Source organism: Falco peregrinus, chromosome 2, assembly GCF_023634155.1.
Source record: "Falco peregrinus isolate bFalPer1 chromosome 2, bFalPer1.pri, whole genome shotgun sequence".
In the NCBI taxonomy this organism is placed as follows: domain Eukaryota; kingdom Metazoa; phylum Chordata; class Aves; order Falconiformes; family Falconidae; genus Falco; species Falco peregrinus.
In genome coordinates this window covers 86,707,562-86,723,565 of record NC_073722.1, presented here as the reverse complement: position 1 = coordinate 86,723,565, position 16,004 = coordinate 86,707,562, and the positions used below count along the sequence as shown (strand labels likewise).

Sequence of the window (16,004 nt, the reverse complement as noted above, 5' to 3'; positions counted from 1 at the left end):
ATAGTTTGACCTCACTTATTTTTGAGGCAAAATAAAAGCTGGCGATAGGATGAATAAGCAAATTATCGTAAGAGATTCATGATGGAGCTGCTGTTAGTGTTTGGGTTTGTCCCTCAGAGAAGGGGATTTGTGTGGGATAAGATAATTACAATATTTTTTACATAACACATAAGCTCTGGAGCAAAGAAAATAAACTTAATAAGTTGTTTGGGCTTTGTTTGGTGGTGTTTATGTATAGGAATATATGGATTGAGTAATTCTTTGTTGGATACACCATGGAAGAAGCTACAATATGGGAAGCAGCTTTTCACAGACGTGGTCAAGAGAAGTCAAGACCTTACCAAAGAAGACTTGGTGCAGGAGCTCCTTACAGTGATGAATAATCAAGAACCGTAAGAACATCATACTGCATTTTGAGTAAACTCTGGCTATAACCAGTTAAAAATTACATATAGCAACTATTTTGACAGAAAAGAAACTTCAGCCTTACGTTAACTGACTAAAGCTGGGTAATGAAGGACAAAAGTAATGTTCTTTCTCGCCATGATGACTGACTTTCAACAATATTGATATTTTTTTTAAGCAGCAGACACAGTAAATGTTATTACTGCAGTCTTGGTACTCATAGACTGTACACTGATTTCTCTGTGCCCTTTTAAGAATTGCATTTCTCTTAGTAAGAGTGACGAGTGCAAGTTGCTTGCTGTAAGCTGTGTGGAGGTTCACTGTAGGATAAGGTTCAGTTTCTTACTGATTACAGGGTAAGTGCTTGTTTACATGAGCAGATTTGTGTTATAGCTGCTAGCTGTTCTCTGTTGCCTCCCAGACTGTATGTAGGCAGAGGGCAGAGAAGGAAGCTGTTTTCAAAGTAGAACCCACCTGCCTTCCTCAAAAGCACAATTGTTTTAAGTAAAGTGGCGGAAGTAGATGAGGAAGTAAAAGCACAGTTCAGCTGTAGGCCTCTGGATAAGGAAGTTCCCAAGAGATGAGTTTGAATATCTAAGTGAGGTTCCTGCGCTTGTGACATGAGCCCATAGGCTAGATGTTTACAAGTAAAGGAAATTGATAACATGTCAATGTCCAGACATGGAGCAGGGTAAAGGAGGTGCTGTGGTCTGAATTAATACAGTTCTTCACTGTCCAGTAACTTCCGCGTTTAGCCTGACTTTTACCTTTCTAGGGGGTGATTTGTGTTGAAGCAAAGCTGTTTCTGGTATATAGATCCAGTTTCCTAACTTCATCAATTTTAGTGCCAATATTCATGTTTGGCATTTTTCAGTGGTTCAAATTAGATGTTTGTATAAGAGCTGAGACATCTGAGTGATGAATAGTAATTAGGAAGCCATCCTAATAACTTTTATAATCTGATACCAGATCAAGCCATTTTCCTTAATTACTACCTTTTCTACGAGTAAAAAGACAAAGGTGTAAGATATAGTACAGCCCAAATGATCTTCCCTTAATGGTCAGTAATCCAGTATGATCTCATCTGAAACCATCTGACTATAAAATGGAAATACTTAATTGCAAAAAGCAATACTTAAAACTAAGTCCGTAATCTGTCCTAAGTATAGTTCAAGATGAAATGATCTTTTCATCATATGAACACATGGATATGCACTAGCTTTGGACTTGCATAACATATCTTATTGCACGTTACTTTAGGATCACTCTGTGTGTTACAGGAATTAAGTGAGTGCAATGGTTGGTTTACTCTCAGAATTCCCTTTTTTCCTGCTGGATACAGGGTTTTGTCTTTTACCCCTTCTCGTCTGCCTCAGCCCTGCCTTTGACTGTGATCTCAGGGATATACTGCAGCTCCTTCCAGTCTCATTAAAACTGCTTGGGGTCATTAAGCTGGAGAGCCACCTCTTGTGCAGAGTATACAATTGCCAGTGGTAGAGTATGAGAGGTGACGGCTCTCACAGGTTCAAGGGCCCTGCTGTGTGCCTTCGCTGTAACATTGTGGTGTGGTCCAGCCCTGTGCCCAGTATGGAAGTCAGAAGAGCTTAGTTGCTCCACTCACACTAGAAATGCACTTGCTACTCCCTGAAACATCCACAGATCTTCTCCACCATGACAACAAAGAAAGTGATCCCAGTTAGGTTAAAAGGTTGGTTACAGAATAACAAACTGCACAGTCTCCTCCAGAGATCAGGATGAGCTCTGAAAAAGGGGTTGAATTCATCACTTTTGTTCTGCCCTCTTCCCCAGACATTCACTGTACAACTGATAGGCTGCTGAACTATTATTATTTTACAGGTACAACTGGGCCTGTGCAGGGGGGCAGAAATGGATCTATTTCTTGAAGATGGAAGAAACTTAAAAATCAAACACAAAAATGTGCTATAACAGTAGTTAAATTGGACTTTGATAAATAAAATTGGAAAGTGTAATTATTGAAATAGGAAATTGTACTTGTGGCTAGCGTTTGAGAATATGTTCTGGTGGTGTGAATGGGAAGCCGGAGATGTAGGGTTGCTGCAGTAACATTTGTGACCTTAGCATTTCTTCTGTGGGGTGCTGATGCTTGTTTAATTAAAACAAACAAAGCTTGATTTCCTTTATAATAAAATTACATTTCCAAATCTCTTTCAAGCTTTGATAGGAATATATTTCAAGAAATTGGGGCACCAGCTCACGTCCTCTGCTGCACCTTCACAAATTTTATTTGAGGGTTGTCCTAGGTATTTTCCAGGTATTCCAAATAAGACCAAAGGAAGCAGAGAGGTCTGTCTTCGACACAGAAAGCACTCTGGAGTCTTAACTGGAAAAATGCTGGTTTATCTGATGTACCTCAAATTACTTGATCATTAATGTTCTAATTGAAACTAAATTAGAGAAAGACAGAAATGAATAACAAGGAAAGTGAAAAACTTGTCAAGTTATGAAAAATATTTCTTAAAGCGAGGTGAAAGTTTGAGAGCTTGAAAGAATCTTTTTTAGGAAAGATTTTACAAGCTGTTTTATCTTCTGGCTTTCTTCATGCTTTAGTTTTGCACACAACTCACACTCTACTTCTCAAAAAGTGATTATTTATCAACCACTCAGTCAACACAGCTTGGTTCAAGAGGGATGTGTTAATATTGGAGAATTCAATATTTTTTTTATTACTTTTTCCAGACAATTACCAGACCCTGCGATTGAAGACCAAGGGAAGGATTATGTACGTCCTATATTGAACAAGTATGCAGCTGTATGTGTTCGTTGCCCAGGTTATGGAACAAGGTAAAAAATTCATAGTCAAAACCAGATGTGTACTGATTCAAAGCATCTCTTGAATCTAAGTTATGCTGCTGAAGGTTTTAATTCTATAGTGACTGCTTTAAATTTGTTCAGGTATTAAGTATAAGTAAATTATTTCCTTGCTCAGTATTCTGGTGTCTTAGCTTTGCTACATATGAGCACTTTAAGCACACTTTGTGATTCATCTTTGGTGGGGAGTGTGACATAGCTTCAGTTTGTCCAAGACAAGGTAATACACTTCTCCTGGTTCCCCAGTATAGTAGCAGATCAGACCATCTCTAGTTTTGATATAATCAAAACATGAAAAGTTCTGCAATCACGGTTTTAGAGAAGATAATAGCATTTTTGTGCTATCTGTGGAATTACAGAATACATTTCTCTTTCAAGACCAAGTGTAGTGCCACCTGCACAGCTAAGTTAGAAGTTTCTTTAGGCATCTCATTGTAATATGTAGCTGCCATTTTCATAGATGAAAAACCTATTACTTTTGTTCAAAAGAACATGTATTTCTGTTCTTCCCCTAACTGATGCTGCTGTTCTTACTGAGATACTCTCACTTTCTGCTCAGACTGTTCTACCAAAGCTGCAAGAACAACAGAATAATGCAATGTATCTTGCATTTAATTCTCAGTGGGAAAGAATTATAGGTGAACCCTGTTGCTGCTGGTGGGGAATTCCTACTCTAAAGTTTGCCAATGATTTTGTCAGATCGGTGTCTCTGGCGTATCAGCTGTAGTGTTTCCACTGTAGGTGTAAATCGATAAGCAGAGAGCACGTGCTTCTGTAAGTATGTTAGGTTGGTATTCTAAGAAACCATTGCAAAACCAGAGTATCTCTATAAAATGTATTCAAAGAACACTTGAAATATGGGATAATGAAGATTTAAAAAGGTAAAGAAGCATCTTCCTCCCCTTCCTTCACAGGTTGCAGTCTGGCTGTTTCAAAGGAAACAGGGATAACAGTAGAAATACTGACTTCATACTGGTGAATTAACACTATATCTCGAGTCTTCCCTCCTCCTGTAATTGTATGCTCACACTTACCTTTCCCTTAGCAACATGGGTTAGTGAATAGGAATTGTTAATGAGGCCTCAAGATATTCTTCTGAGGAAATTAATCCCTTTTTTATATGAGTGAACAACTGTGAAATGACTTCAGGATGGTGAAAGATTCCAGCTTCTGTCAGTCATCTCTCTGGCGGGATACTGCAGTGTCCATAGAGAAATGACAGCTTACACATGACAAAATGGCATAGATGCATGAATGGAATCTGCTTTTCCTGAAAACAAATTTCCCTTTTGGAAGGTTGCTAGAGAAAGAAAGGGGTTTTCTTCTGTGATTGTGCATCAGTGTCCTGTGATGATGATTAGCGATGTTTAAATCTTAATGGACAATTGATTTGAAAGGAAAGAATGAAAAAGTACTGTTAACAGGAATAACCCAATGGGGTACATGTAGGCTGTGAAGAAAAACTTGGTTTTATGCTACTTCTGAATGGAACACTTGGCACTGGAAAAAGTTTGACCTGTTATCATATTCTTTGTAAATAAGCAGCTATGTGTCAGCTGCTGCAAGTATATCGGGGAATCAGAGCAGCAGAGTGATGGAAGAAGGGACTCAAAATGCCCATTTGAACTTGCTAGGGCGATTTCTGCCCTGCTAGCGTGGTGATGATGTGGTCAAGAAAAAAAAAAGAGCTAAAACCTTTGGGGATGAGGGATGGGACCCCGCAAACTTACGTAACGGACACAAGGCTTAACCCTCTACCCTTATGTTCTTTCAGGACTAACACGGTCATTCTCATTGATTCGGAAGGAGAGGTTACTTTCACAGAGCGCAATATGATCAATGCAGATGTCAACCAGTGGAAAACAAGCACCTATGAATTCAAACTGCACACTTAACAACTTTCCATTTGAATGGTTTGTAATAACAGCAACAAGAGAACAAGCCATTAAGCTCTAGTAAATGTTTTGTGCTAGCTCCACAAGCTGAAAATAGCAAGGAAAGCAAAAGTTTAAATAAACTGGTAGCACATTACCAGGCTTACAAATCCTTTGGATAAAACCAAAAGAAGAAATTGTTTTTACGTTAAGTAGCAACTTGTAATCAGAAATAATTTTTTAAATATCACTCTGCCTCCAGGACAAGGCCATCTTTGCCCAAGACAAAGTCATTGCTGTGTTTTTGGGTTAGTTTTTTTAAAGATGTTTTAAACATCTTAAAAATAGACTCTTAAACATGTTTTCGTTTCCAAGGAGGGGAAGCATTTGCTGCTTTTGTCGTCCTGTGTGAAGGTTTTACTAAACTTTGCTTTCCCTTCAACATACGTTTTTAAGACTGTATAGCTGATGGCAATGTGTGTTGAATGATGTATGTTATCTTTGTAGCATTAAGTACTTCAGTAACTTTTCAGTGGTATCACGGTGTAGTGTTCTGCTTGGGGAGCTCAAAGCCAGGGGGATTCTTTAACTTTGTTTTCCTATAGACAGTACAGCAATATATCTTATTTCTAAAACTTGATTTGAGAGGAAACTTAGTTCAGTCTTTCCTCAGTTTTGCTGAAAAAATCTTGGAGGCAGAATTGCTTATCATTGACCAGAATAAAATTATTTGCATAGTGACATCTTGTTTCCAGATAGACCAATATTGCTAATTAGACTTACTTTCTTCCCCAGCAGGCAGGTAAGGAATAGGTATCTGTTTGCAAACAGAAGCTGAATATGAAGTTTACATATATCATCTGGTTTATACATGTGCAATTTTGGCTTAATTTCTTTATTGGTATAATATGTTAAAGCCTGAAGTGACTGCTCATGGATTTTTAGTAAAGATAGCTATTTGTTGTAAGGTGAAATTACTGCAGTCATACTGCTGAAAAAGTTGGGTATTAAGATGCACTGCATATGTTCTAACATCTGTGAATTAAAAAGCTATTTAAATGCATGCTTTCTTCAATTATTCAGTGCCAGTGTAGGTGATAGAAGATTCTAGCTAATACCGAGATATTTTAAAACCCTGAGTTATTTTGCTGCTATTGGTGTTCTGTTTTGACTTATTTTTAATGCTGAATATTAAGTTAATAATGGATCACTGCTATTTTTTGCTATGTGTGCTGAATGTATTCTTTATACAAGCCTCTGATTATTAATTAATTATGACAAAGTAGCAAGATTTCTGATACTCTTCACAAAGATGTGCAGCTATTCTTCTGTACTGGGACTTGCATGTTCAAGCATTCTCACTGGTGTGTCTGTAATGGAGGCAGCAGTAAATTACACTTGCCATTGAGATGAAGTACTGTGAAAGGCCATTCCCAGATTTCTAATTGCCAGGAGATGCTAAAGCAGCATTTAGTCAATTAATTCCTTTGTATTTGCATATTTAAATAGTTCCTAGATACTAGGACTGCTTGCATGACTAGTCACAGATTGTTGATGCAGTACTACATAAATGACTTTCTGACCACCTTGATTGCAAAGCTGTCAATGCAGTCTTGTTGGATTGTACGTGGTTTCAAAGTTGGAGCCTTCCAGGCTATATTTCTGAGCAGTAGGGAGTAGTTAGCCCTTTTGTATTTGTTATGACTGTTTAAACCATTTATTTGTATGAATAAAAAATGTATTGTTATTTTTAGATGCAAAGAAATAGCCATAGCTGTCTTAAATTTTAATTTGACTATTTCATATTTAAAAACAAAACTCTGCTTTCATGGCTTATTCTTACTGAGAGTTTGTGTGGCAAACTTTTTTGTATCTCAAGAAAAAATTTACCAGTGTATATTTGAACAAGTTATTCTCTTTGAAGACATGACCTAAAGGGCAAGGAGAATGCTTGCCCGCCATTTCAAGCTAAAAGCATTCATAAACCTCAGTTTTTATAGTAGTCCTGTAATAATGAAAAATTATTCTTGTATTTTACATATAGGCAAAAGAAAAGCAAGTCAGAGCTTAGATGTAAAAACAGATTATAATAACACGGTTTGCTTCGCTTGATTCAAAATTCTAAATCTGGGATTTGCTTTTTCTGACAATTAAAATAAAACCCCAAAACCTCTGATGTTAGTTTTTGTTACATCAGAGCAAATAAGTGTGTGTGTGGGGGGGGGATTAACTGCTTTTGAAGCTCATGAGAGTTTTGTCACTGGCTTCAGTGAAAACAGGATCAGGACTGCAGTGCAGGTACCAGGTGCTTGTCCATAGAAATGATCACGTATTCGTGAAGTGCATACTTCACTGTGTGCAAGTTATAGTTGCAATAAATCCACTGGAAACAGTAAACTGTAGCTGAAGTTAACAACATTATTTTATTTTTATAAATATTTTTAAGAATAAAAGGGGATTTTAAATACCAGTTTTAAAGGATATGAAGGAAAAAAATGTCCACAGGAAACTACTGCATGGCATTTTACGAAGTTTGCTTATATATAACATCTTTTCAAATTCATAAATTTGCAAGGGATATTTGTTTTCTGTCTTTTTCTATCAAAATGTTCGTGGAAGAAATTTTTAAATATCTGTAAAAACTCGAGTGTATTTTTTTGCTTAAAATTGTTTCATAGTAGTTGTTTGTGTGTGTTCAAAACTAGAATCAGAATAAAGTCAACCTGGTGACCAGTCTTTGTCATTAGTCAAACATTAATGCTTGTGCATTTTTGCGTATATGTTTGTTAAATTTGCCTGTAACTTGTTTTGTTTGTTGTGTGTTTTTTCAGTTCTGTGCTGTTGCATGGTTATACTTTTGTCTTATCCAGGTAAGAAATTGGAAGATATCCTTAAAGCTAATAATTCAGGTTTGTGGCATTTTGCTTTGTTTTTCAGGTTAGTAAACAGAATGTATTGACTGGAATGCCCCCAGACCAAGTAATCAGTTCTCTGAAATACTCTCCAGCTTCTGACAACCCTTATGTGCCCCCTGCTTCCCCTCCCAAAAGCAAGTGTCCTCTTGTTACTAGCCCTGGCTGCATTCCACTCCAAGCACAGTAAGATCAGGTAGAAAACACAAAGGTTCTCAAACACTGAATGTCTGAAACAATGTCTGGAGCATCCCTCTTCCTGTCTTAACCTCAGGGTATGTGGAATCCTCCTTCTCCCTTGCAGACTGGAGTGGATCCTTCAAATCTTAATACCAGAATGTGCCAAGCAAGCCCTTATAGAGGTGTGGGCATATTCTTGCCTATAAAATGGTGGAGCCACCTCAGAGCTAGTTTTAGCTCTACAAGCAGTGATTTTTTTCAAACCGATAGTCACTTTGAGAAGACAAGCAACTGTATTGTCATTGTTATCTGGGTTGCCATCTTCACCTCTAGGGGAATTCCCAAAATCTGCAAAAGGAAATGCTTTATTAACTCACAAACCTTTAAAGTTGCCACTGCTGATTCTTGTCTCTGAAACAAAATAAATTTGGTCTGGATTGCTGGTCTTGAAATCATGTGATTGCATCAAAGGTTTGTGGCAAGAGAATTTACTAATTATCAGGGACCTTGAAAATTAGTATAATGATAAATACATGTATAAAGTACTTTGAGGAGCTCAGGTGTCGTCGTCCCCCCCCAAAAAAAAATTGTAATAATCGCAGCAGAGATACAGTACAGATAATAGGAAGGAAAGAGCAAACCCAGTGCTTCCTTAGTGAAAAGCCAGAGCCTCTCAAAATGCTACTGAAAGGCAAAAATCCAGGTTCACTGTGCAAAAAGTCTAGATCCTGGGCAAACCTGAGACACTCTTGTTAGACCAGGTTAAGACTACTTAACTTTCTGCTGTACCTGGACATTGCAGTGGAGATGTAATTGTCTCATATCCCTTTTACCAGTAGCTCTAATAAATCTACTCTTAACAGACCAGAAAATGAGTTAGGCCTTTGGAGGTCCTTAGTATTTTCAAAGCTTAACTGATATTTATTGTTAAAAATGAAATATACCAAACTAAATATTCAGACAAAATACTGATTAGACTTGGAATACTGTTTTTTTAGTATCATAAGGAAATAAGTAATTTCAAAACGAACTGGTGAAATACTAAGCAGTAATAGGGCAATAATTAAAGCATCTTACATTTCAAATTTAGCTTGAGGATCTTAATGCACATTTATGGCTTAGCAAGCATCCCTATTTATATGGAATATTAGCTAATAGGAATTAGTTTTGTATCACTCAGATTCATGTAATAGAATATTGTTAATGTTCTTCATCTGATTCATTTTCTGCTGAGAAGTCTTGTTGATAGCTTTTCTGAGGATTTAGGAAATGGTGAAAATAGAATCCATATTGTAATCAACTGGAAAGGTAATAGAATAAACTATTGGAATTACATAACCCATCAGTGTGATTCATGCTGTGAATATAAGTTAAGGTGAACAGAGTGAAGAAAACATTGAATGTATAAAATACATACATGAAGTAACTACCTCTGGAATATCCTGTATCTAGAAATTAAAAACTGAATGAAGAAGCAGGATCAGACCAAATTTAATGTACCTTTTAAAACAGAAGGCATAAGGACTGAACTTAAAATCTTAGGTGAGGAAGCAATATAAGAATTAATGTAAAGTTTTGTATTAAGATAGATAAGAATTACAAATTAAGTCATATGCAATATGAATGAGAAAGGAGAATTTCTCTGCTGCTTTGTTAAATTTTTGTTTCTTTCTACTAGAAAGATAAATGGAGAAAAACAAATGCAAACTAAAAACAGATCAGAAGTTGGAGAAATGAAGTGGAAGAGAAGGCCATACTTAATTTAACAGAGAAAAGATATAATGAAGAAAACCTGTTACATTGAAAGATGTTCTGAAGGTTATCTGCAGAAGCTGGAATGGAAAAGGTAGTGGCTTGCTTTACGAGTAGACAAAGATAGACAGTGTAGCTTTAAGATATCCAGGCTACATCAGGAATATTTTCTGGCACTTTATTCTAAACGTGAAGTTTTGGGTGGCCTAATGAAGCTACTGTTTTATATAGTTATAAATATATACTATATATTTTTTTTAGATGTAGTTTATACATATTTACATATCTAAAATTTATGTACGAAGCATTTGGTGGGGAATTCAGAATCATCATCAGAATGGAGTATCTGTTCTATGACAACTTGCATTCAACCATGCCAAAAAGGTCATGCTACATAGAGAGTTTTGTTGTGTATTGCTAGAGAGTCTGTGTTCTTAAAAGTGGTTGTAACACAAAAGTAAAAAAAAGAGCAAGTGGGATTTCAAAGTTGAAGAATACTTGGTAGTGACCTCAATAGAGGCATTAGGTTTAACAAGTGAGTAAAACAAAAGAACCTCTATATTCTGAATATCTTTGTTAAAATGACACCTTTCTCAGCATGCTTTTCATTTCCATTCCATTTTGTGATTTATCTTATTGTCTTTCTTGGTATCTTTACTAAATAGCAGCTTGAATGATTGCATTACTTATTAAAACTTTAGTATTTGCATTATTAAATATTTGTCTTGGTAGGCAAAACCTTTGTTTTTCTTAAAACATTATAAAAATGTATGTGAAGTCCTGATCTTTCTCCTGAAGAGTTTGAGCTGGAAATGGTATTCAGTGATGTATTCTGATTTTTAAAAAAAACCTAATGAACAAAACCCAACACCCCCCTAAAAAAGAAAAAAAAAAAAAAAAAGCAGCACTCTGAACTAGAACAATCCTGTGCACAGATCACAAAGTTTCCACTGAAACTATGTTACATAGGTATGGGATTTGAATTTCTTTATATGTTTTTAAATAGCATAGAAATAACTGATGAAATTAATATATGCAGAATATAATATCTATGAAATGATGCTATTGTATGCTTGGTCTCTCCAATTATGCTTACATAGTAGTAACTTAACAAAGAATTTAAACACATGTATAAGCTGCCCTTTGCATGAGGACTTAGTATATTTAGTCCTCATTTAACTTGCTCTAAATGAATGGGAGTTCAGCACATTCTTGATAATCGTTATATGCATAAATATTCTCAGTAAAATGTTCTGGAATGGAGGGGGTTTTATGAAACTCATTCTTTTTGTGGCCTCTGAGAACAGTGCCAGATGCAGTGGGGTGCCTTACAAGCTTGTCTCTGGTGACAGAGGAAGTGTTGTCAATGGATATCTCATCTGACATGCCAGTCCTTGCAGGCACAGAGCCAGCCTTGGTCAGTAACTTCCCAGATTGTGTAAACACATTGATTGCTTCTGTTCAGTGGAGGAAACCCCATCACTTTTCAGACGTTAATTAAGACAGATTAAATAATAAACTAGAGAATACGTGGAGCCTGTAGAGTCTCTTCTTGTGGTACAACATTATAATTAGTATTCAATAACTGAGGCTTTTGCCTCTCATTAAAAGAATGTGCTCTTCCAAGAAAAAGGTGAATGAAAAAGCTAGGTTTTTTCCCTTCCCTGCATTATTAGCTCTGCTGTGCACAGCTACTGGAAATACCACAGAGCCAAGGTCTTGATCAAATGCATTTGTCCATCTCATGTTTGTCATGTCTCACTGGAGTGGCTGGCATTTAGAGAAGAATTAACTGTCCTTTCAATTACAGATGGGTCTACATTAGTACCATAGTTTGATTAGTAGTGCCCTTACATGACTTTTCAGATAGTCCCCATTTACTGTGCTTTGGCTCACATTTCAGGGTGACCTCGGATCCAGGGGACTGGGCTGTTTTCAGATGGATTGGAACTGGTACTTGTGCTTCAGGAATGTGCTAAGTGTACCCCAGCAGGTAATGGGTTTAGCCTGAAGCAAAACTGTCTGAAAGGCACATAGCATGGAGCTCAAGTACTTGGCAGCAGTTGTTTTGCTGCAGAACTCTGCTTATGTTGGTCTGCATCACGTACAGATGTAGCAGTGATAGGCATGTGTTGTGTCAGTAAACTTGCAATATGGCAGTTGCAATTTTTTCTGTTTTCTTTAGTAATATATTGTGCCAGTCAAGTGTGAGTACACTCTTGGTATAATATGCATGTGTTTAGACTGGCAAAGCAATCCCAGAATGGCAGTTACATAAAAAACCAGCTATACCAGCACAATTGTGCTTTCAGAAGCATAACTTATGTTTCCTCTGTTGGGGAAAACAAAGGTACTGACATTTATGGCTTTGCTCGTGTAAGTGCAGCTACACCTGGATTTTGGCAGCCAAAGATTATGCTCTTGATTCATGTCTGCATGCCACCAGCGGTATATATAGTAGACCAAACTAAGGAATTGGAACAATGGCTTCTTAGCCATATTTCACAGCAGTCCTATGGAACTACAAACTATACTTTGTTATCACAGGTTTGGATTTAAAACTTCATTATATATAATGACTCGCAAGAGCATCTGCCACTCAGCAGAAGTCACGGGCTTGGAGAAGTTTAGAAGACAGAATGCCTGAAGTAGTGGTTGTCAATGGAGTACTGCTGTAGCTTTTTTGAAAGCAAGATTAAGTTGCAGGGTTAGTTTAACAACTAAACAACAGCATATGGTAGAGGTGTGTGACATGAAAGCAGCCACAAGGCTGCCTCAAAGGATTTGGGGTTTTTTTATGCTTAAGTTTATCTTTACAAATAGCAGGTAAATATTATCTGTTCTAGAAAAGTGTTCTGAACTATTTAGATGAAAGGGCCTATAGAAAGCAATGTGTGAAGGCTGGTACTCTATCCCACATGGATGTAATTTAATTTTTTCTCTAATATTCCCATAGATAAATTGAGGGTATTTAAGAATGCACGATTTTCAGCCCTAGGAACAAGTTTGTTCTGTGGATCAAGAACAAGCAAGGGCAGCCTCTGTCACTGTGCAATAGCACCAACCCAGGTCCGATGGGCAATTGCAGAGAATGTTTTTTTGAAGTTCTTACTTTTTATTTGACCTCTTAGTTGTCATATCTTGCTTTAAGTAATACTCTTTAGAAAAATGTCTGCCTTATTGGATGAAATGCTAACAGCAATCTGAAACTTTAGAGAAGTAGCCAACTGGATGAAGTTCCTCCAACAGAAAAATCAGAACTCTGTTCTTTACAGAAGCACTTGGTTTGCCTTAAATCTAATCTTGCGTCTGGCATCCGTGTAGTAATTCCACGGTACTGTTGAGCCAAAGGATGTGTCTACTTCAGTTATCTGTAGCAATCAACCACTTCTTTTGACATCAGAGAACTGATCTGAGCTTTCTCACGGGGGTCCTCTTGACATCTTTCCATGGCTGTCAGGTGATGACTGACAGGTTAGGTTGAGGAGAGCAAATTTCAGCAAAGTGTCACACAAAAATATGTAATGCATGCAAACACCAGTTTACCAGTACAAAAAAAAAAAAAAAAAAGTTGCAAAACAGTTTATTGAAATACTGAAGTAATGGGAGCTGAGCGAAATTTGTCTTCCAGTAGCTTTCACTGCTTTAACAGTGCCATATGTGCCGCAGTTACTAACATTGTAACTAAGAATACAAGAAAGACACTGGCTCCACCTAATTTTCATTCTGATGAATGCAGCCTGTTAACTTTATTAGGAAGGTCATAGTTGTTTTCCTTATAGGCTTCTTTTCTGTATTTTGTGTTGACAGCAATAGTCCTTGTCCAGCCTTCCTGTGTTTTGTATGTGAAAATCTCCTTATCGTTAGGAACTGATTTTTTTTTTTTCCTGATGATAATGATAGTTTATGATACTACTGTAAATCCTGATTCCACTATGCGGATGGACCTGCACATTTCTAATTCAGAAGTCTGGGTGGGTGGCAAGATTTTTGTGCATGTTTGAGGAGTCTTCCATCAGAAGTCCAGGTGATCGAAATTTTCAGGTGAATTTGCAACTCGTTAGACAAAGCAGATCAGAAGTAGTTCTCCAGAGGTCACATGGGCCTTCTGGGTTAAAAATGTAGCTATGATTTTAACATTGTTTTGATGAAAACATTGTTTTGCTACTGGGTGGTTTATAAAAATAAGTATATTTCTCTGTAATGTCAGTGTCTCAAAGAACTGGCTGTTATTGCTTTAAGTCATAGTATGATTGTGAAGAAAGATGTGTAATGGAAAAATAGCATACTGACTTTTCACTTTCAGAGCACTGCAGGCATTTTAATTCTGAGTATGCAAAAATCTGTGTGTTTGCCTCTTCTGAAATGTTGCTGCTTATGTACGTACAGAAAATTTAACCACTTCTGAGGTGTGCAATCCTCTCGGTGCAATACTGCAGTTACAGAGTCACATAAATTGGATGCAAATGAGTCATGATACTTGCATTTTCATGTACCATTTGAAAGGGACAATCTTCTCCTGTCACAGTGTTAGCATTTTATGAGGTGATGTGACAGATCTAGTTTGCAGCAAATGCCAACATCAACTCAAATTCTGTACTTAACCATGAGATTTTTTCCCCCTGTGCTTTGAAGGTTGAAGTGTGATGTAAATGGCTGTTTCGCAAACCATGGATATTTATTAAATACACATTCTGAAGTGGTTTGTTTGAACATTAGTAAAAGCTGTCATAATTTAAGCACCACTCTAAAATAATGGCTTGAGTGCAGAAGCCTGTTACGAGAAATTAAAAATCAGAAACTGCTTTCAGGTTTTGAGGACAGCTTGCAAAGATTTAAACTGATTTCAGTAACCTTATCATTACGTGTTGATACAGTACCATGACATTATCTCCATATAAATTACCACCATATCATCAGATCTATTGGTCCTGTCAGACAAACACAAAGGCCTAACAGACGTCTTCAAAATACAATTTTAAAATATTAGTTACCTTTCATAGCAGTACTTGGGGATCTCAAAGACATGAGGTAAATATCAGAAGATTCTAATGTCCCGAAATGGCATATGGAAGCGAACAAAAGCGTTTATCTCAGTTAAATGCTATTATATTGTCAGTGATTAAACCAATATGTATTATGATGATGTTTTGTACCTGATGTTGATTTCAAATCAGTGTGATAGTGGAGGATGAAGGAGGCAGCGCTTTAAATATATCTGTAAAAGCTACTATAGTTCTTTACTGTTGGGGCAAATTATAAAGTATTGGAGTGAACTGGAACAGCAACTGTTCAACCCTTTAGAAGTAATTTTACGTAAATAATATAAGAAGTTTTCTGTACTTAAAAATTGTGTCTGAACATTGAGAGCTCGGTGTTAAGCTGTGACCTGCTTGGTACATACGGCATGGAAAATAGTCCTACTTAAATTAAAAATATAAATCAAAGTTTTGGAGGGGTAATACTGTGCTGCTGCTTAAAGAAAGCAAGCAGTGTTTGTAGGAGAGGGGCTGGGTTTAGCTAACTTGTTTAGTGGGTGAGGGCCTGGAGCGGCCCTCCGTTCCGCTCCGGTAAAAGGCGGTAATTCCTCCAGCCCTGGCTTCTGCTGCAAGATACGATAAGCGAAGACTAAACCCGCGGCGCGCCAGCGGGCGGCACCCCTGCCCCGTCGCGCCGCAGCAGCTGCCCGCGGTGGGAGCCCGCCGCCTGGGCCAGGGTGGGCCGTGGCTCTGCCTGCGGCGACGGCCGCGGGTGAGAGCCTTGGTGGGGCCTTTCTGCTGCGGGGCACGGGCCGACGCTGCCCCTTCCCCTCAGGCGCTAGCCGCCGCTCTCCCTTCCCCGGCTGCCTTTAATGACCTCCCTGCGCGCCGCTCCTGGCCGCCGGCGAGGCCCCGCTCGGCCGGGTTGCCCTGGAGACGGCGGGATGGCGGCGGGGCTGTTACGGACCGGGGCTTCCCAGGGGCCGGGCGCCCGCGGCTTCCCCAGGCCCCAGACAAAGGAGCCCGCCCTCCGCTGGGCGCCGCTCCCCGTC

General features: G+C 38.0%; 1 protein-coding gene across 5 annotated transcripts in view; it reads left to right on the top strand.

Annotated features, from left to right (window-relative positions):
• The window catches only part of TANGO2 (transport and golgi organization 2 homolog), a 41,773-nt gene extending 33,908 nt beyond the window's left edge, over positions 1–7,865 (top strand). For 4 of the 5 annotated variants that reach the window (XM_055795800.1, XM_055795799.1, XM_005233291.4 and 1 more), the window contains exons 7-9: positions 239–392; positions 3,124–3,228; positions 5,030–7,865. In XM_055795800.1, coding sequence (XP_055651775.1) covers positions 239–392; positions 3,124–3,228; positions 5,030–5,150 — 380 coding nt within the window. In that variant the 3' untranslated portion in view covers positions 5,151–7,865. The remainder of the gene's footprint in view (positions 1–238; positions 393–3,123; positions 3,229–5,029) is intronic. The other variant, XM_013295913.3, reaches the window with a different exon arrangement.
• Positions 7,866–16,004: the final 8,139 nt, after the last annotated feature.